Raw genomic sequence first — 26,402 nt, 5'->3', positions numbered from 1 at the left:
GCATACAATAATAGCTCCTCTTGAATAGAATCTCAAGAGGAGCTATTATTGTCAATACATAAATAACATAATTAAATTAATACCTATTTACTCTATTTGTATTAGTCGTACAGTCACCATCAAAAGTAGCGGACCAAACTACGCATCAAAAGTATTCATCATCATTATCTAACAGCTTAACAAAAATATGTATGTCTATATAACAATTAGACTATATCAGATTTGGACAGCGAATAATGGAGATTTATCTCTATTTGGAAAAGTATTCGAGGATGGCACTGGCAGCTGCCACTATCTAGATACTTTTGGCGCGTTAGGGCTTGTGCACAAATCACGCGAGGTTCAATAGGGGGCGGGGGGGGTCACGAAAAAATCACGATAAATCACGTTGGGGGAGGGGGGTATAAGGAAACCTCACGTGTATTTTTCTACAGTGAACGAAACTGAGAAAAAAAAACCTACCACATGAGTAGATACTTTTACTCGGTTTCGTTAAACATAAATCTTCACTCTGCACTTCAAAGTAGCGAGTCTATTTAACGGAAATAGAAAAATAAACAAGATTTTCTACATACAATAGGTACTATTTATCTTAAAATTAGGTCGAATGAAAAAATTTCAAAAAAATATAATTGTGTGGGGGGAGGGGGGCTAGCCAAAAACCTCACCAAATATCACCAAGGGGGAGGGGGGGTCAAAAAGTAGCCGAAACACCTCGCGTGATTTGTGCACAACCCCTTATTTCATCCGCTACTATTGATGCTGATTGTACATTCAAATTTAATTTCTCTTGGGAAGGAAATTATGTCGAGAGAGGCACGAGGGATAACTCTATCCCTTTCTAAATGTACAGGAAGAAATTCTTATATGGTAGTTAAGTATTTTGCATACTCGTAAAAGTAAAAAAATATCTATTTTTTAACATATAATAATAATTTTATTATGTTTATAATTATAACTCCCACTTGTTATTACTTGATATTCTGAAGTGGACAAAATAAGTATATAATGACATTTATATTAATGAAAATGTTAGAATTTTACTTAGCTGTAGCAACATTCATTCAACAGTCGCCCTAAAGAAAGAAAGACACAAAGGTCTTCCTCGAGCTATCTGGCTCGGCACTTTTTTTGAGGCTGCCCTTTTAAAAAATCGCCTTGGGTGCGAGCGAGATGAGCTGCGACTAGTAACGTAAAAACAAGATTCCAAGGTTATCAAGACTTTAAACGTTGCTCATAGCCAAATATTTGTATGTCGGTTGAGGTTTAGTAAAAATACTATTTTGATTTGTTTACTACATATGGTACTGAATTGTGTACGTTGTAAGGAAACTTTTTGCTGGCTAAACTTTTAAAAGGGAAAGCTACGTTTTAACACCAAGGCTTAGGGATGCAATATATATATGTTACTGTTATACTCGATATACTGCTGTTTGAAAGGCTAAGGGATCGAAAACAAACCAGCAAGTACTGTGATGCGGGGTCAGCGGGATGAACACTAATGCCAACATTGCCAACAGATCGCTTCGTGGTTTGTTATCGAGTCCGGCTAGTTGCTTCACTTCATTTTTCTCATTTTGTGAAACGAAAGTGACGGTGCTGACGCAGCGGCGTAACGGAAAAATTCCGAAGTGAGTTTGGCTTAAGAGCGCTATTACATTTCGGCGTTGAGCGAGTTTAGGTATTTTACGCGCTGCGGCAGGCCGTGCGAGCTCAGTACGCCGATCCCTTCTACCACACTCGCACTACAATGATGGATTAAACATTCTTGATCCTTCGCGAAGCATATTGAAATCAACCATAACAACACTAACTGTACTTAACTTTTAAAGTTCTAAAACTGTTATTTGGTAAGTACGAAAATACTAAATGCAGTGCAAATGTACATAGGGGCTGTTCATAAATTACGTCATCTATTTTTGACGATTTTTGACCCCCCCCACCCCTCAAATCATCCAAAAATCAAGCTTCGGATGAATCTGTTTCCTCCTACGTCATGTTACCATCATCCGATGTCCAGACCCCCCCCCCACTCCTCCCATTTGAAACGACGTAATTTATGAATAGCCCCATACTCGTACTTATGAAGGTATATTACTCGAAAGAAATTATAGGTACCTACTCGCTTATTTACATGTTTCGTCATTGCATTTGGTACCTATAGGTTGTAAAGTTTGTATCAACGAGGGTTTAAAAACGAACTGGTACTGAGGATCTGATGATGATTAAGGTGGTCACGGATACCAATCAACCATGTAGTAACATGATTAGGCTCGTTTGATTCGTCTCAACAAGATCTTTGACACTGAAGATACACAGGGTCTGATGATGGAGCTGGAAGGTGGCCACGGGTACCAGTCTATCATGTAACTAAACAACTTCGTGTTTGGGCTCGTTTGATTCGTCTCAACAAGATCTTTGAGACAAGACAGTACTCAGGGTCTGATGATGGAGCTGGAAGGTACCATTACCAATCAACCATGCAACTAAACCACATCGTGTTTAGGATCGTTTGATTCGTCTCAACAAGATCTTTGACACTAGGTGATACTCAGAGTCTGATGATGGAGCTGGAAGGTGGTCACCGGTACCAATCAACCATGCAACTAAACCACTTCGTGTTTAGGCTCGTTTTATTCGTTTCAACAAGATCTTTGACACAAGATAGTACTCAGGGTCTGATGTTGGAGCCGGAAGGTGGTCACCGGTACCAATCAACCATGCAACTAAACCATTTCGTGTTTAGGCACGTTTTATTCATCTCAACAAGATCTTTGACACAAGGTAGTACTTAGGGTCTGATGATGGAGCGCGAAGGTGGCGACGGGTACCTGTCAATCATCATCAGCTCCATCATCAGACCCTGAGTAGTATCTTGTCTCAAACATCTTATTGCGAGGAATCAAACGAGCCCAAACACGAAGTGGTTCAGTTACATGGTAGACTGGTACCCGTGGCCACAGTCCAGCTCCATCATCAGACCCTGAGTACTAACTTGTGTCAAAGATCTTGTTGCGACGAATCGAACGAAGCCAAACACGAAGTGGTTTAGTTGCATGGTTGATTGGTACCGGTGACCACCTTCCGGATCCATCATCAGACCCTCAGTACTACCTTGTGTCAAAGATCTTGTTGCGACAAATCAAACGAGCCCAAACACGAAGTGGTTCAGTTACATGGTAGACTGGTACCCGTGGCCACAGTCCAGCTCCATCATCAGACCCTGAGTACTAACTTGTGTCAAAGATTTTGTTGCGACGAATCGAACGAAGCCAAACACGAAGTGGTTTAGTTGCATGGTTGATTGGTACCGGTCACCACCTTCCGGATCCATCATCAGACCCTCAGTACTACCTTGTGTCAAAGATCTTGTTGCGACAAATCAAACGAGCCCAAACACGAAGTGGTTCAGTTACATGGTAGACTGGTACCCGTGGCCACCTTCCAGCTCCATCATCAGATCCTGAGTACTATCTTGTGTCTAAGGTCTTGTTGAGACGAATCAAACGAGCCTAAACACGAAGTGGTTTAGTTGCATGGTTGATTGGTACCGGTGACCACCTTCCGGCTCCAACATCAGACCCTGAGTACTATCTTGTGTCAAAGATCTTATAGAAACGAATAAAACGAGCCTAAACACGAAGTGGTTTAGTGGCATGGTTGATTGGTACCGGTGACCACCTGCCGGCTCCATCATCTGACCCTGAGTACTATCTTGTGTCAAAGATCTTGTTGAGACGAATCAAACGAGCCTAAACACGAAGTGGTTTAGTTGCATGGTTGATTGGTACCGGTGATCACCTTCCGGCTCCATCATCAGACCCTGAGTATTATCTTGTGCCAAAGATCTTGTTGAGACGAATCAAATGAGCCCAAACACGAAGTGGTTTAGTTGCATGGTCGATTGGTACCGGTGACCACCTTCCGGCTCCATCATCAGACCCTGAGTACTATCTTAAGTCAAAGATCTTGTTGAGACGAATAAAACGAGCCTAAACACGAAGTGGTTTAGTTGCATTGTTGATTGGTACTGGTGACCACCTTCCGGCTCCATCATCAGACCCTGAGTACTATCTTAAGTCAAAGATCTTGTTGAGCCGAATCAAACGAGCCCAAACACGAAGTGGTTTAGTTGCATGGTTGATTGGTACCGGTGACCACCTTCCGGCTCCATCATCAGACCCTGAGTACTATCTTGTGTCAAAGATCTTGTTGAGATGAATAAAACGAGCCTAAACACGAAGTGGTTTAGTTGCATGGTTGATTGGTACCGGTGACCACCTTCCGGCTCCATCATCAGACCCTGAGTACTATCTTGAGTCAAATAAATACATATAGAATGTCAGGTCGTTTCAAATATTTTTAATCCTGTCCGGTAGTTTATTAAACTGTATCATTATAAATTATAATACTATAAAAACAGTGCTAGGATCAAAGTCTCTCGTTGCGGTTTACACGCACACAGTATAGCGTTTTACACGGCGCCCGCCGCACACAATGATAAAAAACCTCGTCGTCGCCGTTGAAAATGTGCGGAGCCGACCGACACACGTCCTGCCTCTACAAGCTCTGCCGCGGCACTGAGCTGGCGCAGCGCGCGTCATCGGTAATATAGAGTAGTTTTCAAAAAATTGCCAAAAAATTATAGTAGAATTTCATAAACACTAATGTATACCAACAGTATAAGCAAACGTTGCAGATTGCTTGAGTATGAAAATGACTTCGATATTAAGTAGATTTTCGTAGGAATTGACACTTGTTTCGGAGAGAAAATCGAGTTCGTTTTACTTTGATTTTCTCTTTCTCAAAGGTATGTAGGAAAAATATAGTTTGATATGCCTAAAGTACAGGGTATTAGCAATACAAAATAGCCAGGTTTAGCAGAGTAAAATTCTCAACATTTCCAAATAAGAGCTCGCCATTCAGTGCTTCACGGGGTTTTTCGGAAACGACCATCAGAAAAAAAATCATTACTAATTGAATAAGTCCTTTTTCTAATATTTACAACGATATTTATAAAGATAAGAAGACGCTTTTACTGGAACAAGTACTCATTGTTTCTAATAATGAGCGCAAAGTCCTGAATTTCGTCGACTAGTATCATCAATTTTGCATTATTTCGACTTTTCTTGTAAGAGCGCTCTTAATAGCTATTCGAACGAGCATAAGCATACTTACTGAATACAAGCGCCTTTGGCAATGAAATGAAAACTGGGCTTTGTTGTAAACATATTTCCTAGAGCTATTTCTAAAGATATAACAGACTTGAACATGCAACTTTTGTAGTTTGAAAAACAAAATGTAGAGGTAAATAATATAAGCGTGTGTAATAGGTTATAAATATGAATGCATTAAAGTGACACTGACACATAGAATAGGGTGGTCAGCGTAGGTATATGAAAGTATTTATCTTTTTTATCTAGGACTTTATTAATTTTATTATTTATTACAATCAGAATAGGGAATATTAGGCAAAGCTCTGCGTAGGTGGCACCTTTGTGGCACATACAGTAAACAAACCACATTGACACATCACACGTCACGTCAATCACACACCACATGGCCTACCGCGAAACAAGAAAATCGAAATTTCGTTATCTAATCTCTCTATCACTCTTGCATATTCGAGCGATAAAGAGGCAGATAACTAAATTTCGATTTTCGCTTTTACCGGTAGGCCCTTGTTAACAAACCGCCTTGATGCATCAATGTCATATTTTATTGTCTGTGAAAACTTGTCAAAAAACAGTTTAAGGCACAGTATGTATAAGTTAGTCTATGAATTTACTGAGTCGGTAGTGCTGCACTCTGGCGGCAGAACATTGCAGTAATATCCCCTATTGTCTCCGGCGTGGCGGGAACAACTGTGACACAGAATAAAGTACAATAGTGGGTCTGCCATGGGTTGGCCTGGGACTTATAATATGTAATAATAAAAAAATATTTAATTAACGTTATGAATTTATTTCAAATATAGGTTAATCGTAATATTTTACTTTGCGAAATATTCCTTAAAATAGAATTTAAGTGCTGATTACATTATTTTGTTTCAAAGAGCATTTTCTCCGCGGTCTTATAAAAGAGGCTTTTTCGGAAGGCTCAGGGTTACAGTCTTGATTTCGAGGTATTGTAAAATACCATCCTCTCCCCTGCAACAAAAAAAAGTTATAATAAATTAATTTTATATCAAGGAGAAACGTCTGCGAACGATGCTATTAAGCTTAGAAACAAATTAAAAGTAGAAACATTTGGTTGGACTCTTGAACAGTACTCACGACCACCGGATCGCTAGCCCGGTGCTCTTCCATCTGAGCTATCAAGACCGTACCCAATACAGCGAATATTTCCACCATATAATTATTATGACCCAAGACAGTGAATTTTTCCTCTTTTAATTTGTTTCTAAGTTACAATAGTTATTTTTATTCCTTTTTTTATTTATATGTTTCTGAATACTCGCTACACTTTGTATAGGTAGTAATTTTTTTTAGCATTAGAAAAAGACTACGCGATCTTGACGTGTCAAAAGTCAAAACGCTTTTAAAAAATCAGTAACTATTATTTCTGAAAGCAAAAGATTGTAAATAATCGTATATGATTCATAATTGTTACATATTTGCCGTGACTTATTTTTCAAAAGTGTTTTTCAATAAAAAGACACGTCAAGATTATTTACCTTTTTTTTAATGCTATAAAAACGAACTTTTATGGTGGAATAAACTGTTTTACAGTCATTTTACAGTACATATGGTCCTATTTTCCCGCACTAGTGCGTAAAATAGCATCTTTTCGTGCGTATGTCAAAGTTTAAACTAGTTTAAAGGGCCATATGTACTGTAAAACGTACGATACACGTGCGAATAGGTAATTCGCAACTCGTGTCGATTTAAAACGCTCCCTTCGGTCGTGTTTTAATTTATCGCCACTCGTTTCGAATTTCCTCTTTTCCGCACTTGTATCGTAAATAACTATTTTCTATGACCACAAATTTTGTTTTTCCTCTTTTGCGCATATCTGACAGAAGCAGGCATTTTCTCTCCTTTTAGTATAATCAGGAAGCCAATGTGAAAGTACATATTATAAAACGACTTACAACTCGCGTCCGATACCGGATTCCTTGAATCCGCCAAACGGTGTTTGAGGGGTGACGTGTTCGTAAGTGTTGACCCTGTAAACATAAACTCAGTAATGTACCTATATTTATTATGCTGCATTTATAAAAAAAAAAACATCTCATGTGTTTTTTTTAAAGTACACATGCGATGAGTCGTTAGGCGAATGACGAGGCATACTAGTATAGCTAATAGCGAACGAATAATTTTATTATGTATGTGGGTGTTAAAAGACATCTTTCGCTATTCGCGTCGTAAAATCACCTCGCTACACATATGTAATGGATATAAAGTATTTGTGACGGCGGGTTTTGATAAGCCCGAAGCGAAAATACACATTATGCTCGTTAAACACGTAGGTAGGTATTGAATTATACATAGTACCTAATTAGCTTTTATTACTACTATAGGTCTTTTGTTTTTACGTAATGGCTATAGAAATACTTATCGTAATGGAAAATCTAAATTGAGCACCCGTTTTAAATATTAAGCTTTACTCGATTCGTTTAGAAACTTCGGAAAATATGCAAGCGGATCTTTTAGCACCTGGCTTTAGGATTGTAGCACAACACTGTTTATAAAAATTTAACAAGAAACATCAGGCAACGCAAAAAATTTAGGAAATATTATAGTATACATTAGGCACAAGAATTCGTGGAGATGTTGATATCTCAGCTCAGACGGTAGTTGGAATTGTCAGTAGATATATATGGCCGACCATCCTCGAGTTTCGAATTTATGAATACTCTGCATGGGAATAAATATTTAATACAATATATTTTACCACACGGAGCCGGCTCGCACATGGCGGACGAATGCCAGGGCAATGTTGACGTCGTTGGTGACCACCCCGGCTCCTAGGCCGTAGTTGGAGTTGTTGGCGCGATCCACCACCTCCTCGAAAGTCTCGAATTTGTGAATGCTCTGAACTGGACCAAATATCTGAAATATGTTTAAAAAGTAGACGGTGACTTAAGGTTATTAGGTGAAATAGTCGCAGCAGCTTATATAAGCTATGAATTGAATTCAACATATAGTTCACCTCTTCCTTGGAAATCTTCATGTCATCAGTAACATCTGCAAACACGGTTGGCTCGACGAAGAAGCCTTTGTTACCGTGACGGTTTCCACCGGCAACACAACGCGCCGACTTCTTCCCTACTTCAATATATCCCATCACTTTGTTAAACATTTCCTGGTCAATCTGAAACGCAGGTATAATATATATTGTCAATAAACTTCATGTACTTACTTATTAGATATAAGTTATCAAACTGCACAACGGGACTTAATCGCGTATTTAAGTTTTAAGATTTACCTCCGACGTTTCGAGGACGGCGTTGTCCCCGTGGTCTCGGAGAAGACTGGCTCAAGTTGACATCAACATCTTCTAGCCGCGCGAGTTTTTCGAACTACCCGCACTTGGTCTTGTTTATCAGTTTGAACGTTTTGCGCACTAGGGATGTCACTCTGTCGACACACAACACTAACGATATTCGATTTATCGACTGTCGATATTCGTTTCCGCTTACATTTACTAATGACTGGATTCCATGTGGATGAGATCTTAAAACCCTCGTCCCGATTAAAATTGCAATGTTTTTTGATTTCAATGGCTTCCCGCACTTTTCTACTGTAGAAATGGCGATCCGTGGAGAGGATTTTAGGGTTATGCAGCTCAATCCAGTGGTTTGGTCCTGACTCCAGCAAATGCTCAGCCACCGCAGACTTGTTGACCTGACGATTTTTGACAGCTGCGATATGTTCCTTAACTCTTTCTGCTATGGTGCGCTTAGTTTCTCCGATATAGGAACTACCACAACAGCAATCTATTTTATAAACGCCAGGTGACTGGAACGGAATAACGTCCTTCGGTGACCTTAGGCTCCCTGCTACTTTGGATAAAGGTGTGTACACCGTCTTTATAGAGTACTTTCCAAGTACTGTGCCAACTTTATCCGTTACCCCCTTTTACATACGGCAAAAATGCCGGCTGTCTGGAGACATCAGGACGTTTCCGCGTTGCCTTTCGTCTGGGTTGCCACTTTTTTACCTTGTACCCGTTCCTCCTTAGTACCTCCTGAATATGCGACATCTCACTCTCTAAATATTCAGGGTCACACAGATCATGTGCTCTGTTTACTAGCGAGGTAACCACCGATTGTAAGTGACGAGGATGGTGGTGAGAAAGGGCGTTCAAATACCTGTCAGTGTGTGTAGGTTTCCTATAAACAGTATGAGTTAGGGTTCCATCCACTCGACCAATCACTTTCACGTCCAAAAACGGCAAACTGCGCTGTGATTCCAATTCATACGTGAACTTCGTCTTCGGATGAATTGAATTTAGATATCGGAGTAATTGCTCCACCTCCTGCTTCCCACCCTTCATAATACAGAAAACATCATCCACATAGCGCTTCCACAACTTCACCGCCCAAGGCTGCAAGTTTATACTGGCTTCGATATGCTCCATCCAGATATTTGCCAAAACCGGTGCTACAGGGCTACCCATGGCTACCCCATCAATCTGGAGGTAATGCTTTCCACAATACAAAAAGTAGCTTCCTTCCAAGCAGTTCCTCAGCAACACCATTACTGACTCCGATATACCCTCATCGCTCAGTTTCCTTCTGACTACCTCTAGACATTCTTTAACGGGAACATTGGTGAAGAGCGACTCAACGTCAAAGCTCACCATTACCTCATCTGGTTCCAGCGTTATTCCCTTGAGAATATCCATAAAGTGACGAGAGTCCTTCACAAAAGACGACGTCTTACGACCCTACGGCTAGGGTCTCTCGTCGCATTAGGGCTGTCATCAAAGACAACAGGGAGTTGTTCGAAGAAGACGTGTTCGATCGGTTGTACAAACCCAAGATCGTACTGCCACCTAAACTGTACGGATTGCCAAAAGTACATAAAAGGAATGTGCCTTTGCGGCCTATCGTGAGTCAAATCTCTTCTCCCACTTACGATCTTGCAAAGCATGTTGCGTCGGTGTTGCAGCCGCTTGTGGGTAGTACGTCGTCTTTTGTGAAGGACTCTCGTCACTTTATGGATATTCTCAAGGGAATAACGCTGGAACCAGATGAGGTAATGGTGAGCTTTGACGTTGAGTCGCTCTTCACCAATGTTCCCGTTAAAGAATGTCTAGAGGTAGTCAGAAGGAAACTGAGCGATGAGGGTATATCGGAGTCAGTAATGGTGTTGCTGAGGAACTGCTTGGAAGGAAGCTACTTTTTGTATTGTGGAAAGCATTACCTCCAGATTGATGGGGTAGCCATGGGTAGCCCTGTAGCACCGGTTTTGGCAAATATCTGGATGGAGCATATCGAAGCCAGTATAAACTTGCAGCCTTGGGCGGTGAAGTTGTGGAAGCGCTATGTGGATGATGTTTTCTGTATTATGAAGGGTGGGAAGCAGGAGGTGGAGCAACTACTCCGATATCTAAATTCAATTCATCCGAAGACGAAGTTCACGTATGAATTGGAATCACAGCGCAGTTTGCCGTTTTTGGACGTGAAAGTGATTGGTCGAGTGGATGGAACCCTAACTCATACTGTTTATAGGAAACCTACACACACTGACAGGTATTTGAACGCCCTTTCTCACCACCATCCTCGTCACTTACAATCGGTGGTTACCTCGCTAGTAAACAGAGCACATGATCTGTGTGACCCTGAATATTTAGAGAGTGAGATGTCGCATATTCAGGAGGTACTAAGGAGGAACGGGTACAAGGTAAAAAAGTGGCAACCCAGACGAAAGGCAACGCGGAAACGTCCTGATGTCTCCAGACAGCCGGCATTTTTGCCGTATGTAAAAGGGGGTAACGGATAAAGTTGGCACAGTACTTGGAAAGTACTCTATAAAGACGGTGTACACACCTTTATCCAAAGTAGCAGGGAGCCTAAGGTCACCGAAGGACGTTATTCCGTTCCAGTCACCTGGCGTTTATAAAATAGATTGCAGTTGTGGTAGTTCCTATATCGGAGAAACTAAGCGCACCATAGCAGAAAGAGTTAAGGAACATATCGCAGCTGTCAAAAATCGTCAGGTCAACAAGTCTGCGGTGGCTGAGCATTTGCTGGAGTCAGGACCAAACCACTGGATTGAGCTGCATAACCCTAAAATCCTCTCCACGGATCGCCATTTCTACAGTAGAAAAGTGCGGGAAGCCATTGAAATCAAAAAACATTGCAATTTTAATCGGGACGAGGGTTTTAAGATCTCATCCACATGGAATCCAGTCATTAGTAAATGTAAGCGGAAACGAATATCGACAGTCGATAAATCGAATATCGTTAGTGTTGTGTGTCGACAGAGTGACATCCCTAGTGCGCAAAACGTTCAAACTGATAAACAAGACCAAGTGCGGGTAGTTCGAAAAACTCGCGCGGCTAGAAGATGTTGATGTCAACTTGAGCCAGTCTTCTCCGAGACCACGGGGACAACGCCGTCCTCGAAACGTCGGAGGTAAATCTTAAAACTTAAATACGCGATTAAGTCCCGTTGTGCAGTTTGATAATGTTTAATAATCGTGAAAGTTTAAATTAGATATAAGTTGTTAATCAAAGAGATTCGGACTTCGCGCCACTATTGAAATTGAACTAGGTTACAAAAATGCATATTTTAATCAGTGGCAAGGTCCCCCCCCACCCCCCCGCTCTGCGTTTATCGGTTTGATTCGTATACCTAGTGTTTATACATTTTGCTACTAACGCAAGTAGCAAATGTGTAAGTTCACTAAACACTAATGGCTGGTACAGACGGACTGCAACTTGTATGGGAACTGCACGCCGACGTTGCAGTTTCCACTTCATTTTCAATCACTTACCTGAGCACCTTGTTGAACATCTTCGTAAGGGTTACCGACGCTCCTTTTCTTCGCAATTTCAGCAGATTTAGCGACAAATTTATCATAAATTCCCGATTGGACGTATGTCCTGGTACCGGCTACGCAGCATTGACCAGCGTTCGAAAAAGCTGCCCCGTGGGCAATCTCGGCTGCTTTCTCAACTTTGGAATAAAACAAAACAATTAATGCATGAGTGAAACAGTTTTTAAGTTACAGTTTACATGTAAAGTCATTACACCGTTACCGTTTTAAAAATTGCCCTTGATTTTATTTTCTTCTACGTTATACAAGTATTGAAGCGGAAAGATAGCATTAGTTTATCCCAAACGTGTTACTTGCGTCTAAAGTATCTTAACATTCCATAAATACGAGTCTTGTTAGACAGCTCTGTTTATGCATGTACGGATACGTAACATTTAGCGGTAGCTACCTATATACATAGTTAAAAATGGTGGAATCCACAGGGTCATGCATACACTCACCATCTGCATCGTTGAAGACGACCAGGGCACTCTTGCCTCCGAGTTCCAAAGTGATTCGCTTAAGATTCGTCGCGGCTGCTGCCTTCATGATGATACGTCCAATCTATGATAACAAATAAAATAAGAGTCTTATCTATCTATACAATAATAGTAGTTTATGTGACTGCTACATAATGAAAGGCATTAAAATACGAGTGTGGGTTTATGAAACGAATGAAATGAGTTTCATAATAGTATCACACGAGTGTTTTAATGCCTAATTATGTACATTTACATACACTGCTTTATCTACACACATATTATAAACTTTCTATGATGTATTCACTAACCTCATATTACAGCCGACATTGGGGCACTTTCCTCTCTGGCGGAACTCGCGGATATGAGATGGCGTCTCCGAAATATCTTTATCGTACATTTTACACGAAACTTTTGTTATAGTTACTTTAAAAACAACAAAACAAATTATTTTTTACTTACAAACTAATTAAAAGATAAACTGTACGTCAAATGGCGGCAAATGAAAACTTTTTTCACGCATGTCACGCATCCGCAGTTTTTTTTAATTCAAAGACAAACTAGAGTCGGGGTCGATTACCATATCGTCCGATACCAACTTACAAGCGAGATTTGTCAATATTGTATGCAATTGTCATTTGATTTCGAATAAAACGTCATCTCGACTGATATTAGAATAGGGGTCAAATCAAATTGCCTTTTTTTCCAGAGATGTTCGAAATTTGAATGTCATAACCAAATCGATTTTGATATAGTAATGAAGCTATTACCACATTTTCACAGATAAGAAATTTGCTGTAACAAAACAGTTTATCGTAATGTGGGCCATCATTTACGGATTTTGAAGGTATCATAGAGAGTTTATGATATGTGTGTAGATAAATAAATAAAAGTTCATTTATTTAAGAAAATTAAATAAATGGATCTAATTAAGATGATTTGTGTTAGTAATTTTATCAAAGATGGGTTAGGTTAGTATATAAAATCAATATTATTACCTACGATGAAAAAAAAAACTAACACTATGTATAAGTACTTTGTATCTTTAGGTACATAAATAAAAGCAAACAAATAATTTGTAAATTTTCGGGTAGTTATAACTATAACATTTATTGATTGACCAACCAAATACAAAACCACCTGGATCTGTCACTGAACGACCTGACTTTAACCTACATTATTGGATCATGTAATGTTTTCATCTACCCTCAACTGCCTTAAGAAGCCATTTGAGGGTAGATTTTGTTCACTCTTTTTTAAATACTTAAAGATACAGACTATCATGGTCTAATAAAACATGGTCTTCCATTCCCAGAGTGACACGGGCCTACGTCACAATAACATTGCCACTTTATTTCAACATAACATGTTACATGGGTACATTATACCTATGGTTAATAAGTTAAAATATTTCTTTATAATTTTATAATTTTCATTTATATGTATTTTAGCTTAAATTTTACAATAACACGTCATTTTTAATTACTCGTTAGCAATATCTTCCGATTCACGAAAGAAATTTCAGACTTTCGGGTAATTCTGTTTATACTACTGGCAACACAGGATAGCGCTGTGCACATTTGACAATTCGGATCTAGATAACTTCATGCCCTGACCGTCATCCTTGTCGAACGCGTGTTAATTGTTATTTCCTTCTCGCTCAGTGTCAGCAGTCGCAGTGTTTTCCAAACTTTTCACGTCGTAAGCTTGGTAATTAATGTGTAACTGTGAATTAGTTTTTTAAACGTTTGTCTTGTATAGATAAATAAAGTTTAATTTAATACATTCGATTTGTTTTATTTTACTATGTTTCTACATGAATAACTTAAAATTAATGCCGTTAAAATAATTTTCACCGTTGGTTAAAATTCTCCCACATTTCAAAGTTTGAGAACCTGTAAACAGCATGATGACGTAGGCGCGTGTCAGTTAGGTCATACGCGAATCTCGGAATGGAGTACCAGGCGGAGTATATTATTATACCATGCAGACTATAGATTTGTAGTGGAGGCACCGTGAGTTTTTTCTAACATAAGGAAATAAATTACTTGCGCCGTATTCGTGGTGTCACCCACATTAGCAATTCTAGTTTGGTTCGGCGGTTGGATAAATAAAACGTATTGACCTTGACATTGATGCTTTTAAATGAATCAGACTTGACGTACCTAAACCACTTATAAAATTATTCAAAATATTGTGTTAGGGTGTGCTTTAGGTACTTTTAAAACTGTGTTATAAAACATAATTGTAAGGTCAGGTGGGGTAAGAGAAACATACTTTACTTGTTGTTACTTATAAAACGATTTTACTCAGTTCTAAAGCATATTTTCGTTTTTTAATTAAGTGTTTCATAATGGTATAATATTAAGCTTAACGTACCCTTTCATCTAAATTTCCACATGCACTGTATAAAGCTGAAATTACCAAGTAAACCACATAGACCCAATTAGTTTCTCTTTCCCTTGTTTTGGGGTAAGAGAAACTGTTTTTATTACTTACCAATCTTTAGCGATAGCAGAATATCTCGTGGAACAACATTTTAAGGATAATTATCTTAGTCCAAAATATTACTCACTGCATTGATATAGGATCTAGTTTCCCTACCAGAGGTGACATTACCAAAATGGGGCAAGTGAAACATATAGGTCACAATCAGTCGTTTACAACAGTTGGTAGTGTTTTTTATAAATAAATAGTTGAAGTCCTTATTTAGAAATATATTACGAGAAATAACGATTGATTTTGCAAATCAGGGTAAAGATAAATAATTAACGCAATTATTTTTGTGAAAATACACCTGTATTACGTTTTTATCATTAGGTTATTATAGTAAGTACTTACGTAGTTACTTTAATCGTCATCTTACGGAGAGTAATTGGTATGCAACATGTAATTTTTTTTAAACATTCTGAATTCATACTTGCATACTTAATGGGAAATAAGTTTTATTTTAAATACTTTATAGGTTTTATGTCGATAACAAATACTAATATCAAAATAACGGTACATTATTGAATGTTATATGTATCAAAAGACATTTTGAAAATGATTTGTCCCCGACGACCAATAACTGGTTTTGGCAGTTTGATAATTATGTCTTCTGCATGACGAACTTCAGATATGTCATCTACATTAGGAAAAGTAAACACATTGTCGTATATATTTTTTGTCATTGTTTTTCTGACATATTTCACTACAGGGCAGCCATTAGTATTTACTTCAAGTATCACGCCGATGTAGTGTTTGACAGTTTTCTTCGAACAGAATTTAACTAGAAGCCAGTCCCCTTGAGCAATCTTAGTATTCATGATGATGTCATCAAATTCGTGAACTTGTTCATCAACAGACATTTGGTCGCTATTTTCAATATGGCTTGTCTCACTTAAAACGCTTTTCAGATACTCATTGTAATCATCGTCACTTTCATCCTGTAGTTCAATCAATGTTTCGCTTTCACTTGTTGAGGTTGAAATTTTTCTTTTACGCGACTTGCTTTTATTTTTTTTCGTTACACATTTCTCTGTTTTCATTTTAAGATTCTTAGTCACTTTTTGCTTCGATGTACTACTGACCTCTTCGTCTTCAATTATATTTTTCATCGAATTATTAATATTTGTTTCGTTTTCTTCTATTATATCAAGGTTCTTATATTTGCTGTCCCTTTTAATCAATTTTGTTTTACTTTTAGGTTTATTATTTTCATTTTTCGCAACACATTTTTTGTTTTCTTGAGCATCCTTTTTTGCATTTACTTTATCTTTCTTTTTTTCTTGTTGCTTTAATTTTTCACCTTTCTGCAGCTCGATTAATTTAGTTCGTTCGTATACGTCATCATGTGTTATTACTTCAGCCCCACTTGCTATTCGTTTTTTTTTTGTTTTAGTATTTATCCCTGCTTTTACTGACATAAGAAGTAACTCTTCAAATGTCACTTTACGGTCTTCGAGAATCATAATTTTTGTTTTCTGTTTTTGATTGCAACTACAATCTTTCGGCGCTGGCGGTATCTGCAAAGTGTTTTCAAAAAGCATTTTCTTCTGACATAAACTTGCGTTAACAGCTGATAATGTTAATTGTTTAAGAGATTCTGGGATCAACATTTTTGTTTTGAATGGGTTTATTTGCTTTTCGCCAGATGAACAATTTAATGGACGGTGTGGTGAATAGTTTTGTGTCGAATCGCTGAATTGATGCAACATGTCTGGCTCAACATCATGGCGGTAGTCACTCTGAGATTGTGATTCACAGATCCTACTGTTTGCTCCTATCTGGCTACTAATACTAAGTCCAGCGTTTGAGTTAGGTCGTGCAATGGCATCAACATTTTGACGTTTCCATTCCAGGAGTAAATTTTGGTTAAATTTTTCTTCTGGTACAGCTTTTTCGTTGAGAGGGTAAATACCTGCTTTCCGAAAACCCACTGCACAAATATCAGGATTCAAATCAGCCCATATTTGTCCAAGAAGCCTGGCAAAATCTTGTTTTGGTAGAACTTTTCCGATATTTGCACGTTGCCATTTAACCAATGCAGCATCCCATTTGTCCTTAAATGATTTATTGACGGCTAAGTCTAAAGGTTGTAAAACATCGCTTGTGTGAGGTGGGATTTTCAAAATTGTAACATTAGCGGCTCGGGCTTTCTCTATTATATTTATGCCTACGTGAGTAGCATGTCCATCATAAATTAAAAGAATCGGACGCCTTTCTCCCACTGTCGGCAAAAACACTTTTTCAAAAAAGCTTCGAAAACCTCTGTCTCCATCCAAACATTAGAAGTAGCTGCGTATGCTGTTCCGGGATAGCCTTTGTCAGTAGTCCATTCATCCCATACATTTTTCCCTTTATAGACAATCATAGGTGGAGTTTTTTCTCCAATTGCATTGCAACCCAATAATACAGTAGTATTATCTTTCCCGGGTGATGATATTGTTCGTGTAGCTGTATAACCTACAAGGCCTACAACCTTTGATTTAGAAGGATCTTTACTGAAGCTCGTTTCATCTAAATTCCAAATATGTGATGGTTTGTCACGGAGTCGTAGATTATCCACCGTTTCTTCAAGCAAATCAAAATACGGATATATAACATCCGGTCGGCAAGCTCTTTTTCGAGCGTATTCAACTGGCTGTGGCTTTTTCACTGACAAATTATGTCTTTTTTTAAACGAAAGAAACCAATCTTCACTAGGAACCCCATGTTTGAAAGGATTTTCTATCATATTTGCAGAAACGTATTGTCCCACTGTTTCTAAAAGTTCCTTTCTTGTTAGGCCAAATCCATACTTTTCCATAATATGAAGATTTACGACAAGTTGATCTTCTACTTCCTTGGAAATAACTGTGTCCCGTCCCAAAGTTTTGGACTTTAAGCCTCTGCGTTCATAAAGCCTATTCAGTATCGTTGATCTTGGAATCCCATAAGAACTAGCAGCCGCATATCCAGACAAATTACCGCTTCTAACAGCCTCAACCGCCTCTTTCAGTTTTTCTTCTGGATAAGATGCACGATCTGTCTTTCTTTTATAGTTTCGTACCATGGTTGGTTATTCTGTAAAAATTATTTCTTTTTATTAAAAAAAATGTATTGTTGTATTATTATCAATGATTAGCGTTTTCCACTACCTACCAGAGATAAATGGGAATATGGATACGCTACTAATTAAACTGCTTTTTTTTAAGTTACTGGTTGCTGTTTTGTAATTCAGCTAATGTCATGGTTATGTTACAGATCGACGTTATTTTAACCTCATTTTTCAACTGTATATTTTAAATCTAATTATAAAAATAAAACGATAATTAATATTATGCAAAGAGACGTTTTCCTAAAACATCTGCTAAAAATATCCTGGCACATCTAAAAATATCCATAAGCTCAAAAATATTGAATCTCTTTAAATTAATGTTGCTACCATTATAATTTCTAAATTATTACGATTTGATTATAACAGATTTAAAATTTATTATATTTTTTTACAGGCAATGAAAATGTTTGTTACATCTGATACAGGGAAAGTGGGACATATGTTTCTCTTGACCCGGTATTACTAGACCCACTTCCTCTGCTTGATATATCATAGGTTATATTTTTTCCACTATCAATAAAACTACAAATCAACGGTATTTCAATAAAATAACGCCAAGGAAACGGAACACTAACTATAACCTTGCACTTACCTTTAAAATCAGCTCCTAAGCACTTTTATTTATTATATTTACAGCAGCAGGAATATTTACACTGATTTAAACTTTCACGATTATTAAACATTATCAAAACTGCACAACGGGACTTAATCGCGTATTTAAGTTTTAAGATTTACCTCCGACGTTTCGAGGACGGCGTTGTCCCCGTGGTCTCGGAGAAGACTGGCTCAAGTTGACATCAACATCTTCTAGCCGCGCGAGTTTTTCGAACTACCCGCACTTGGTCTTGTTTATCAGTTTGAACGTTTTGCGCACTAGGGATGTCACTCTGTCGACACACAACACTAACGATATTCGATTTATCGACTGTCGATATTCGTTTCCGCTTACATTTACTAATGACTGGATTCCATGTGGATGAGATCTTAAAACCCTCGTCCCGATTAAAATTGCAATGTTTTTTGATTTCAATGGCTTCCCGCACTTTTCTACTGTAGAAATGGCGATCCGTGGAGAGGATTTTAGGGTTATGCAGCTCAATCCAGTGGTTTGGTCCTGACTCCAGCAAATGCTCAGCCACCGCAGACTTGTTGACCTAACGATTTTTGACAGCTGCGATATGTTCCTTAACTCTTTCTGCTATGGTGCGCTTAGTTTCTCCGATATAGGAACTACCACAACTGCAATCTATTTTATAAACGCCAGGTGACTGGAACGGAATAACGTCCTTCGGTGACCTTAGGCTCCCTGCTACTTTGGATAAAGGTGTGTACACCGTCTTTATAGAGTACTTTCCAAGTACTGTGCCAACTTTATCCGTTACCCCTTTTACATACGGCAAAAATGCCGGCTGTCTGGAGACATCAGGACGTTTCCGCGTTGCCTTTCGTCTGGGTTGCCACTTTTTTACCTTGTACCCGTTCCTCCTTAGTACCTCCTGAATATGCGACATCTCACTCTCTAAATATTCAGGGTCACACAGATCATGTGCTCTGTTTACTAGCGAGGTAACCACCGATTGTAAGTGACGAGGATGGTGGTGAGAAAGGGCGTTCAAATACCTGTCAGTGTGTGTAGGTTTCCTATAAACAGTATGAGTTAGGGTTCCATCCACTCGACCAATCACTTTCACGTCCAAAAACGGCAAACTGCGCTGTGATTCCAATTCATACGTGAACTTCGTCTTCGGATGAATTGAATTTAGATATCGGAGTAGTTGCTCCACCTCCTGCTTCCCACCCTTCATAATACAGAAAACATCATCCACATAGCGCTTCCACAACTTCACCGCCCAAGGCTGCAAGTTTATACTGGCTTCGATATGCTCCATCCAGATATTTGCCAAAACCGGTGCTACAGGGCTACCCATGGCTACCCCATCAATCTACCTTAAAACTTAAATACGCGATTAAGTCCCGTTGTGCAGTTTTGATAGCAGGAATATTTGTTCGACAACTCGATGTTAGACGGGCAGCTGACTGATTTTTTTGGCATACCCTCCTTTCTCACATATGTGATCTACCCTCATATTTTTCAGAAAAAATGTATCCAGCCTATAAGTACTATCTTACCGACTGGGTAACATCACGCTACAATGTTTAGTTTTTGATTTCTGACGTATAGGTTCACTTATCCCGTAGACCCAGTTACCCCACCTGACCTTATTCCATTTGTTCTTTCAAAATTTGAACTCCTAAACATTAATATTCCAAGGTCATGTGATCATTCAATCGTTCCATTGAACTTTTATCTATGGATCAATTATTTTTGCTTTGAAAGTCGTATACTTTTTAGTTAGTTTAGCACATTATCTTGAAACCGTAGGTAAGTAATATAACAAACTAAATAGGTTACTGCTGTAACTTAAGGGGCCTATAGATTACCAGTTCGCCGGACGATATCAGCCTGTCAGTTAATCGCAAAAGGTGACAGTTCTGAACAACTGACAGGCTGATTTCGTCAGACAAACTGGTAATCTGTGGGCCCCTTTAGTTTCTTACCTCTGTAGAACCAGTAAAGGCAACTTTATCGACGTTGGGGTGGTGGGTCAGGGCAGCGCCGGCCGTCGGCCCGTATCCTGGGACCACGTTCACGACTCCCGGCGGGAAGCCGGCTTCCTTTACTAACGCTGCTGTTGCTAACGCCGTAAGTGGAGTCTGCTCAGCAGGCTTAACTACGACGGTGCAACCTGGGGGAGCGCAAGTATAATGTGGAGATTCTGTAGATACAAGTAAACCCAAAAGATAATTTATTTAAATATAATAGTAGACTGTTCGACAACAAGAATTAGCATCGACTTTGCACTAACACTTGCATAGTCTGTGCTATCAAAATCGCTGCCAACTTAGCTTGGTCTAACTCTATGTCTGTTGTGTTTCCCGTTTTTTTTTATTTGTAAAATATTGTTTGTATTAACACTTACCGGCAGCTAAAGCAGGCGCAATCTTCCAAATAAGCATGGGGATTGGGTAGTTCCATGGCAAAATTTGTCCGCATACGCCAACGGGCTCCTTGAGAGTGAACGTCAGGACTTCACCGTCTGTAACCAAAACAATGAGTCTAATATCGTAAAGAAGGCTTTAAAAGTGTAAGGAGTATATACGTTCATATATCACTGATATCTACGCATCAGAAGCCAGCTCACCTGCAGGGATAGTGTTTCCGAGAATCTTGTCAGCTTTGCCACCGTAGTACCTCAAGATACCCGCAGACCAAATAATTTCATTATAAGCCTGCTTCACTGGCTTTCCGCAGTCCAAAGTCTCCAGTTCACTTAAGTATGTGATGTCTCTTTCCAGTAGGTCAGCCAATTTGAACAGGAGCCGACCTCTTTGAGAGGCGTCAAGGGTGCGCCATTCTGTATAGCGATGGAACGCTTTCCTAGCGGCTTCGACAGCGATGTCTATGTCAGCCTTAAATTTTTTTTTAATGTTAATAATAATAGTTTTTGATTACACAGGTCTAAGTTTATTCATTAAAAATACGATACATTTTATGCTCATATAGAGCCCACATAACTGCAATAGCAATAGGTACTGTAGCTAACTAGCTACCAACTCGCGGGCATGCATTATAGCTTATTCTAAGTAAATACTATACCTTATCTCCCTCAGCTACTTTAACTATGACAGACTCATCTTGAGGGTTGATCGTAGGAAAAGTTTTCTTGCTAACAGCATCCACCCATTCGTTGTTGATGAACAACTGTAAATAATGTTACATTGAACAATAGTTCTTTACGAAACAAGCGTGAAAAATAAAAATTCGCAACGAGAGGCGAATTTTAAAACACGACCGAAAGGAGTGTTTTAAATCGACACGAGAACTTGTTTAATGAGATGTTATTGAAGTGGTGTAAAGTGATTGCATAGTTATTATTAGATAAATATATTTTAAAATAATTGTACTTATCGTGTAAGTACCTACTTATGAAGTAGATAAGTATACTTAATTATTCATTATTACTTACTTACATTATTACTTATTATTATATACTTATTCATAGTTGAATACATATACATATGTCTGCACATCAGCTGTACATACTCGTATTATATTTGTACAAATGTAGGTTGGGTCGATTGAAAAACAAACAAAAAAAAATGTCTGGGAAAAATATTCACGTAAAAGTGACTTTGGATTTGATGTGCCTAATTAAGTGCTAGGTACAACTATATCTAGTTACTCGGAGCCGACTTCCTACGATTGAAAATCAAAGAAATATACGCTCGTGGACGGAATAGTCCCTATGACGGAATTAGCCACATTGACTTTATGGAAAAATGCATACCAGTTCTTTTCGGAGTTAGATACTTTAATCCGTCGTTGTGCTTGATGTTGATGCAACCGGTTGGTGTTAGTACGTATTAGCTATTTAGGATTAGTTTTCACGTATTTAAAAGGATACACCGTTACCTCATTTTCCTCTCTGGATATTGACATTATGGAAAATGTTTTGACACAGTTTGTTGTATATCAACCATAACTATGCCCCTATGTTTGATTTTTTTTGAATCTTTAATTATTATAAAGTTAGCATTTAAAAATTTGTATGTAATCTGTTTGTTGTTGTGTGTGGCGTTTGTTTGTTTGTCTGTTTGTGTGTTTGTTTGTTGCTTGTAAAAATTTACACAAATAAATAATCGAAAGAAGTCAAACATTCCCCTATGTTTGACTTCTTTCGATTATTTATTTAGCTACGATTAATATACATTAAAATAATTATGTTAATATATTTTTTACCACACCAGCTCGGAAAGGCTTACTTTGCACTTTAAAAACTGATAGCTAAGTTGCATTTTATTAACATGTGAGGCAAAGTAATCAAATGCAAATTTTGAGTTGTTTTCTTATTGATTGCTGGTAGAATTGACTTGGTGATGATTTTGGATGATGATTTTGGATGATAAATATTTAATAACATTAATTTGGATTTGATTTGGTTTGATTTTGTTTGATATTTTACATTTAATATTTGCTTCGGGTTGGTGTGGTGAAAATTTTTGTGTTTCACTCGAGGCAAATTTTGATTAACCCTCGTGCTTTGAAACCCTCGCAACGCTCAAGATTCCATGTTTCGAACCACTCGCTATGCTCGTGGTTCAATTTTGGAATCTTTCGCTTGCTCGGGTATCAATATTAGCACGAGCGGTTAAACAACAACTTTGCCCCCTTGTAAAACAAATAACTATTCCATAATGCCAATATCCAGAGAGGAAAATGAGGACTACGTTTGTATGGAGAAGCGGCCGCAGTGTATACGCTTAAGTAATTACTAAAGTACGTACATATTAGTAAAATTAAGCAGCTTCACATCGGTAGGAACACTAGCAGTAGCAACGGAAGCGGCTATGTATGCTGTATGCTCTTTTAACCTTTTAACTGACTGATATCGCGGTCTGATAAATAAGACAAAACTTCGAGTAACTTCGTACCGCCGGCGACACGAGCACGCTCGATGAAAAATTCTATGGCGGTTAATGGGTATTGCGTACGTCCAATCAAAAGTTTATCTAGATGATCGTCTTGGCCTTGAGTACATATGTACCTACATACATGCAATAGTACATATATAATCGTAAAATATGCAGTAGGAAAGCGTAGCGGGCAAATTATACGCATAACTATGTATCTGTCAAGCGTAGTAGGTACCTATTGTTAGGGTTCCGTACCCAAAGGGTAAAAATGGGACCCTATTACTAAGACTCCACTGTCCGTCTGTCTGTCTGTCACTAGGCTGTATGGTACGGAACCCTTGATGCGCGAGTCCGACTCGCACTATGCCGGTTTTTTTTTACTTTTATCAGGGCGCTGGACCGCCGCATACCGCCTTTCACAAAATGTACCTACATTGTGCATTGGTAGAAATTTAATATTGACTTAGATTAAATTTTATAATTTTAATGCACCTGAACCTACGCCCTACTGTACTGAATACTTGTGAATATTTTATAAAGCGGGGATCTTAGTCCGAAGTGGCAGTTGTTAACAACAATGACACCATTATTCTGGTCATCACAATGCCGGAACCTCGCTGTATGTAATTTCATCTGCGACTCAATACTTGATGCCATACTGTGAATCGTGTTTTGATTGCCGTAGTATGTATTGTATGGGCTCTGGGCAATCAACAAGATCCGATTCTAGAGGTAAGTAGATACACTCATTATCACGATCATAAGCATGATTACACCTACCTGTACAAAAACGCTGCCTTTTTGTATGGGGACAAAAAGTGAGCCTTCTCAGGGTAACGTACAAATTACCAGTACGTCTACCACCAGTTTTGACATTGACATAACGCTCACGTCTACGTAATTTACTTTCTGTACATCTCGCTTGCACTAATATGCGAGTACGAGCGAGATGCATAGAAAGTAAGTTACGTAGACGTGAGCGTATATGTCATTGTTAAAACTGATGGTAGACGTACAGAAACAGGACTCTTAGTTTCGTCATACTCGTAGGTATTTTACCTAGAAACTGTACTTAGCAGGATGTTTCTTGAATCCTTAGCCATACTTTACATAGGTACTGAAAGACTTTTACCATGGGAATCTACAAAACTAAATTGGCTTTCCCAAATTAATTTTTGTATTAGGGCCATTTTAGTTTAAAGTTGTCCCTTACCCTTTTTTTTTTAATTGGGGATTTTTTATGTTATTTCTATTCAGAATCATGAGCTCTTTTGATCCTAATAGGAGAAATAGAGTGTCCCACAATTTCCACAGATTTTTCGATCTTTCCATTCCGTGACCGCCATACAAAGTCTATGAAAAATGGTAACGGAATGGAAATAAAACCCTTGCGACATTTTTTTTCTCCTATTAGGAGAGAAAGAGCACGTGATTCTGAGTAGAAATAACATAAAATATCACAAATAAAAAAAAAGTTCAGGGACAACTTTATAAAAATAAAATGGCCCATTAAGCAGAAACGTCTGCAAACGATGTTATTATTAAGCTTAGTATTAAGTAGTCGCGGAATAAATTATAAAAAAACCGTCGAAATGCCGGAAGGTGCTCCATAGCATCGAAGTTGAATGTAAAACTTCGCTTCGTTTCGCTAGCTTGTTCAATATAGGTGCTCCTATTGATTGCCACAGAATAACCCAACCGGCTCATTATCTACATAAAAAATTGCATTATTTTCTTTATATAGATACCTACCTATTATTATTTAAATTCTAATATTATGTAAAACCTATGAATATTTATTTATAATATATGTTGAGGCGAGAGAGGATGGGTGACCGAACAATTATTCAAATGCATATCTTATACCTACCTATTGTATTTTTATTAAAATGTATGCAAAGTTAGTTGGCAGAACCCCGGAAACACTGCTTGACAGGGTGTCTTCAGGGGGAGTTTAACTAAAGGGGCCCACTGATTAACAGTCCGCCGGACGGTATCGGCCTGTCAGTTAGAACAAAATTTTGACAGTTTCGAACAACTGACAGGCCGATACCGTCCGGCGGACTGTTAATCAGTGGGCCCCTTAAGAGCACAGAATAAGTAATAGTTTTATCATACTAAGAGATACGCGAATGGTCGGGACGTCGGGAGACACTGATGTCTGATGTGAGGGATCTCAAAATTATATATAATACGAGAGTTTGCAGTTGTTTGCAGCAAAAATATTTTATTTTCACATATTAGTAGTTTAGCAAATTAACTTCTTATTTGTCTAAGGCTTACAGTAAAAAGAAAAAAACAATAGTTCATGCTCAAACTACATAAAGTCTATGCGGAAAGAGAAGAGTCGTGGAATGTATGGAGCCCAAAACATTCCACGATTCTTCTGTTTCCGAACAAACTTTACAAACAAAGTCTATTTTCAGTCGCCGATGATGTTGATTAAATTTAAAATAACGTTTGATAAATATTCATAATATGTATATGTTTATTAAAATAGTAACTTTAATAAATTCCTTACCTTAGTATACTTGATCTCGACGTTGGACATATTGAGGTTAGTTGTTAGTTCCACACGTGCGCTGCCGGCTCGGGTCTCCCGCAGAGTGTTCTGATATATCGCTTGTTAGCTACGACTGGTTATGACTATCGACTGTTATTGTATTGTGTTTATACAGGATGTCCCACCAACGCCAATACTTAAAGAGCTTATAGAACAGCGGATGGGATAAAAGATTTAGCAAATTTACCCTTAATGAAAATCATTTTTGTTTTTAACATTTATTTTAAAAGGTAGCTATATAAAATGCTGATATCTCAAAAACTAAGAGATTTTCAGTAAGGGTGTATTTTTGATTTCCGTTCATTTCAAGGGT

General features: G+C 38.4%; 2 protein-coding genes across 2 annotated transcripts in view; one reads left to right on the top strand and one right to left on the bottom strand.

Moving 5' to 3' along the window:
* The window catches only part of LOC134797654 (phospholipase A1 1-like), a 93,606-nt gene that overhangs the window by 55,133 nt on the left and 12,071 nt on the right, over positions 1-26,402 (top strand). The gene's annotated exons all lie outside the window — the stretch shown is intronic.
* On the bottom strand, positions 5,944-26,180 carry LOC134797387 (aldehyde dehydrogenase X, mitochondrial-like). Its single transcript, XM_063769611.1, has 11 exons — positions 26,048-26,180; positions 21,710-21,814; positions 21,255-21,522; positions 21,033-21,149; positions 20,611-20,798; positions 12,453-12,555; positions 11,950-12,131; positions 8,155-8,316; positions 7,897-8,054; positions 7,094-7,168; positions 5,944-6,149 (listed from the first exon to the last, which is right to left on the bottom strand). The coding sequence occupies exons 1-11, from the start codon at positions 26,075-26,077 to the stop codon at positions 6,074-6,076; spliced, it is 1,464 nt and encodes a 487-aa protein (XP_063625681.1). The 5' UTR covers positions 26,078-26,180; the 3' UTR covers positions 5,944-6,073.

This window comes from Cydia splendana, chromosome 1, assembly GCF_910591565.1.
Source record: "Cydia splendana chromosome 1, ilCydSple1.2, whole genome shotgun sequence".
Taxonomy (NCBI): domain Eukaryota; kingdom Metazoa; phylum Arthropoda; class Insecta; order Lepidoptera; family Tortricidae; genus Cydia; species Cydia splendana.
Note: the sequence above shows the minus strand (reverse complement) of the source record. Positions and strands in the feature narration are given on the sequence as shown.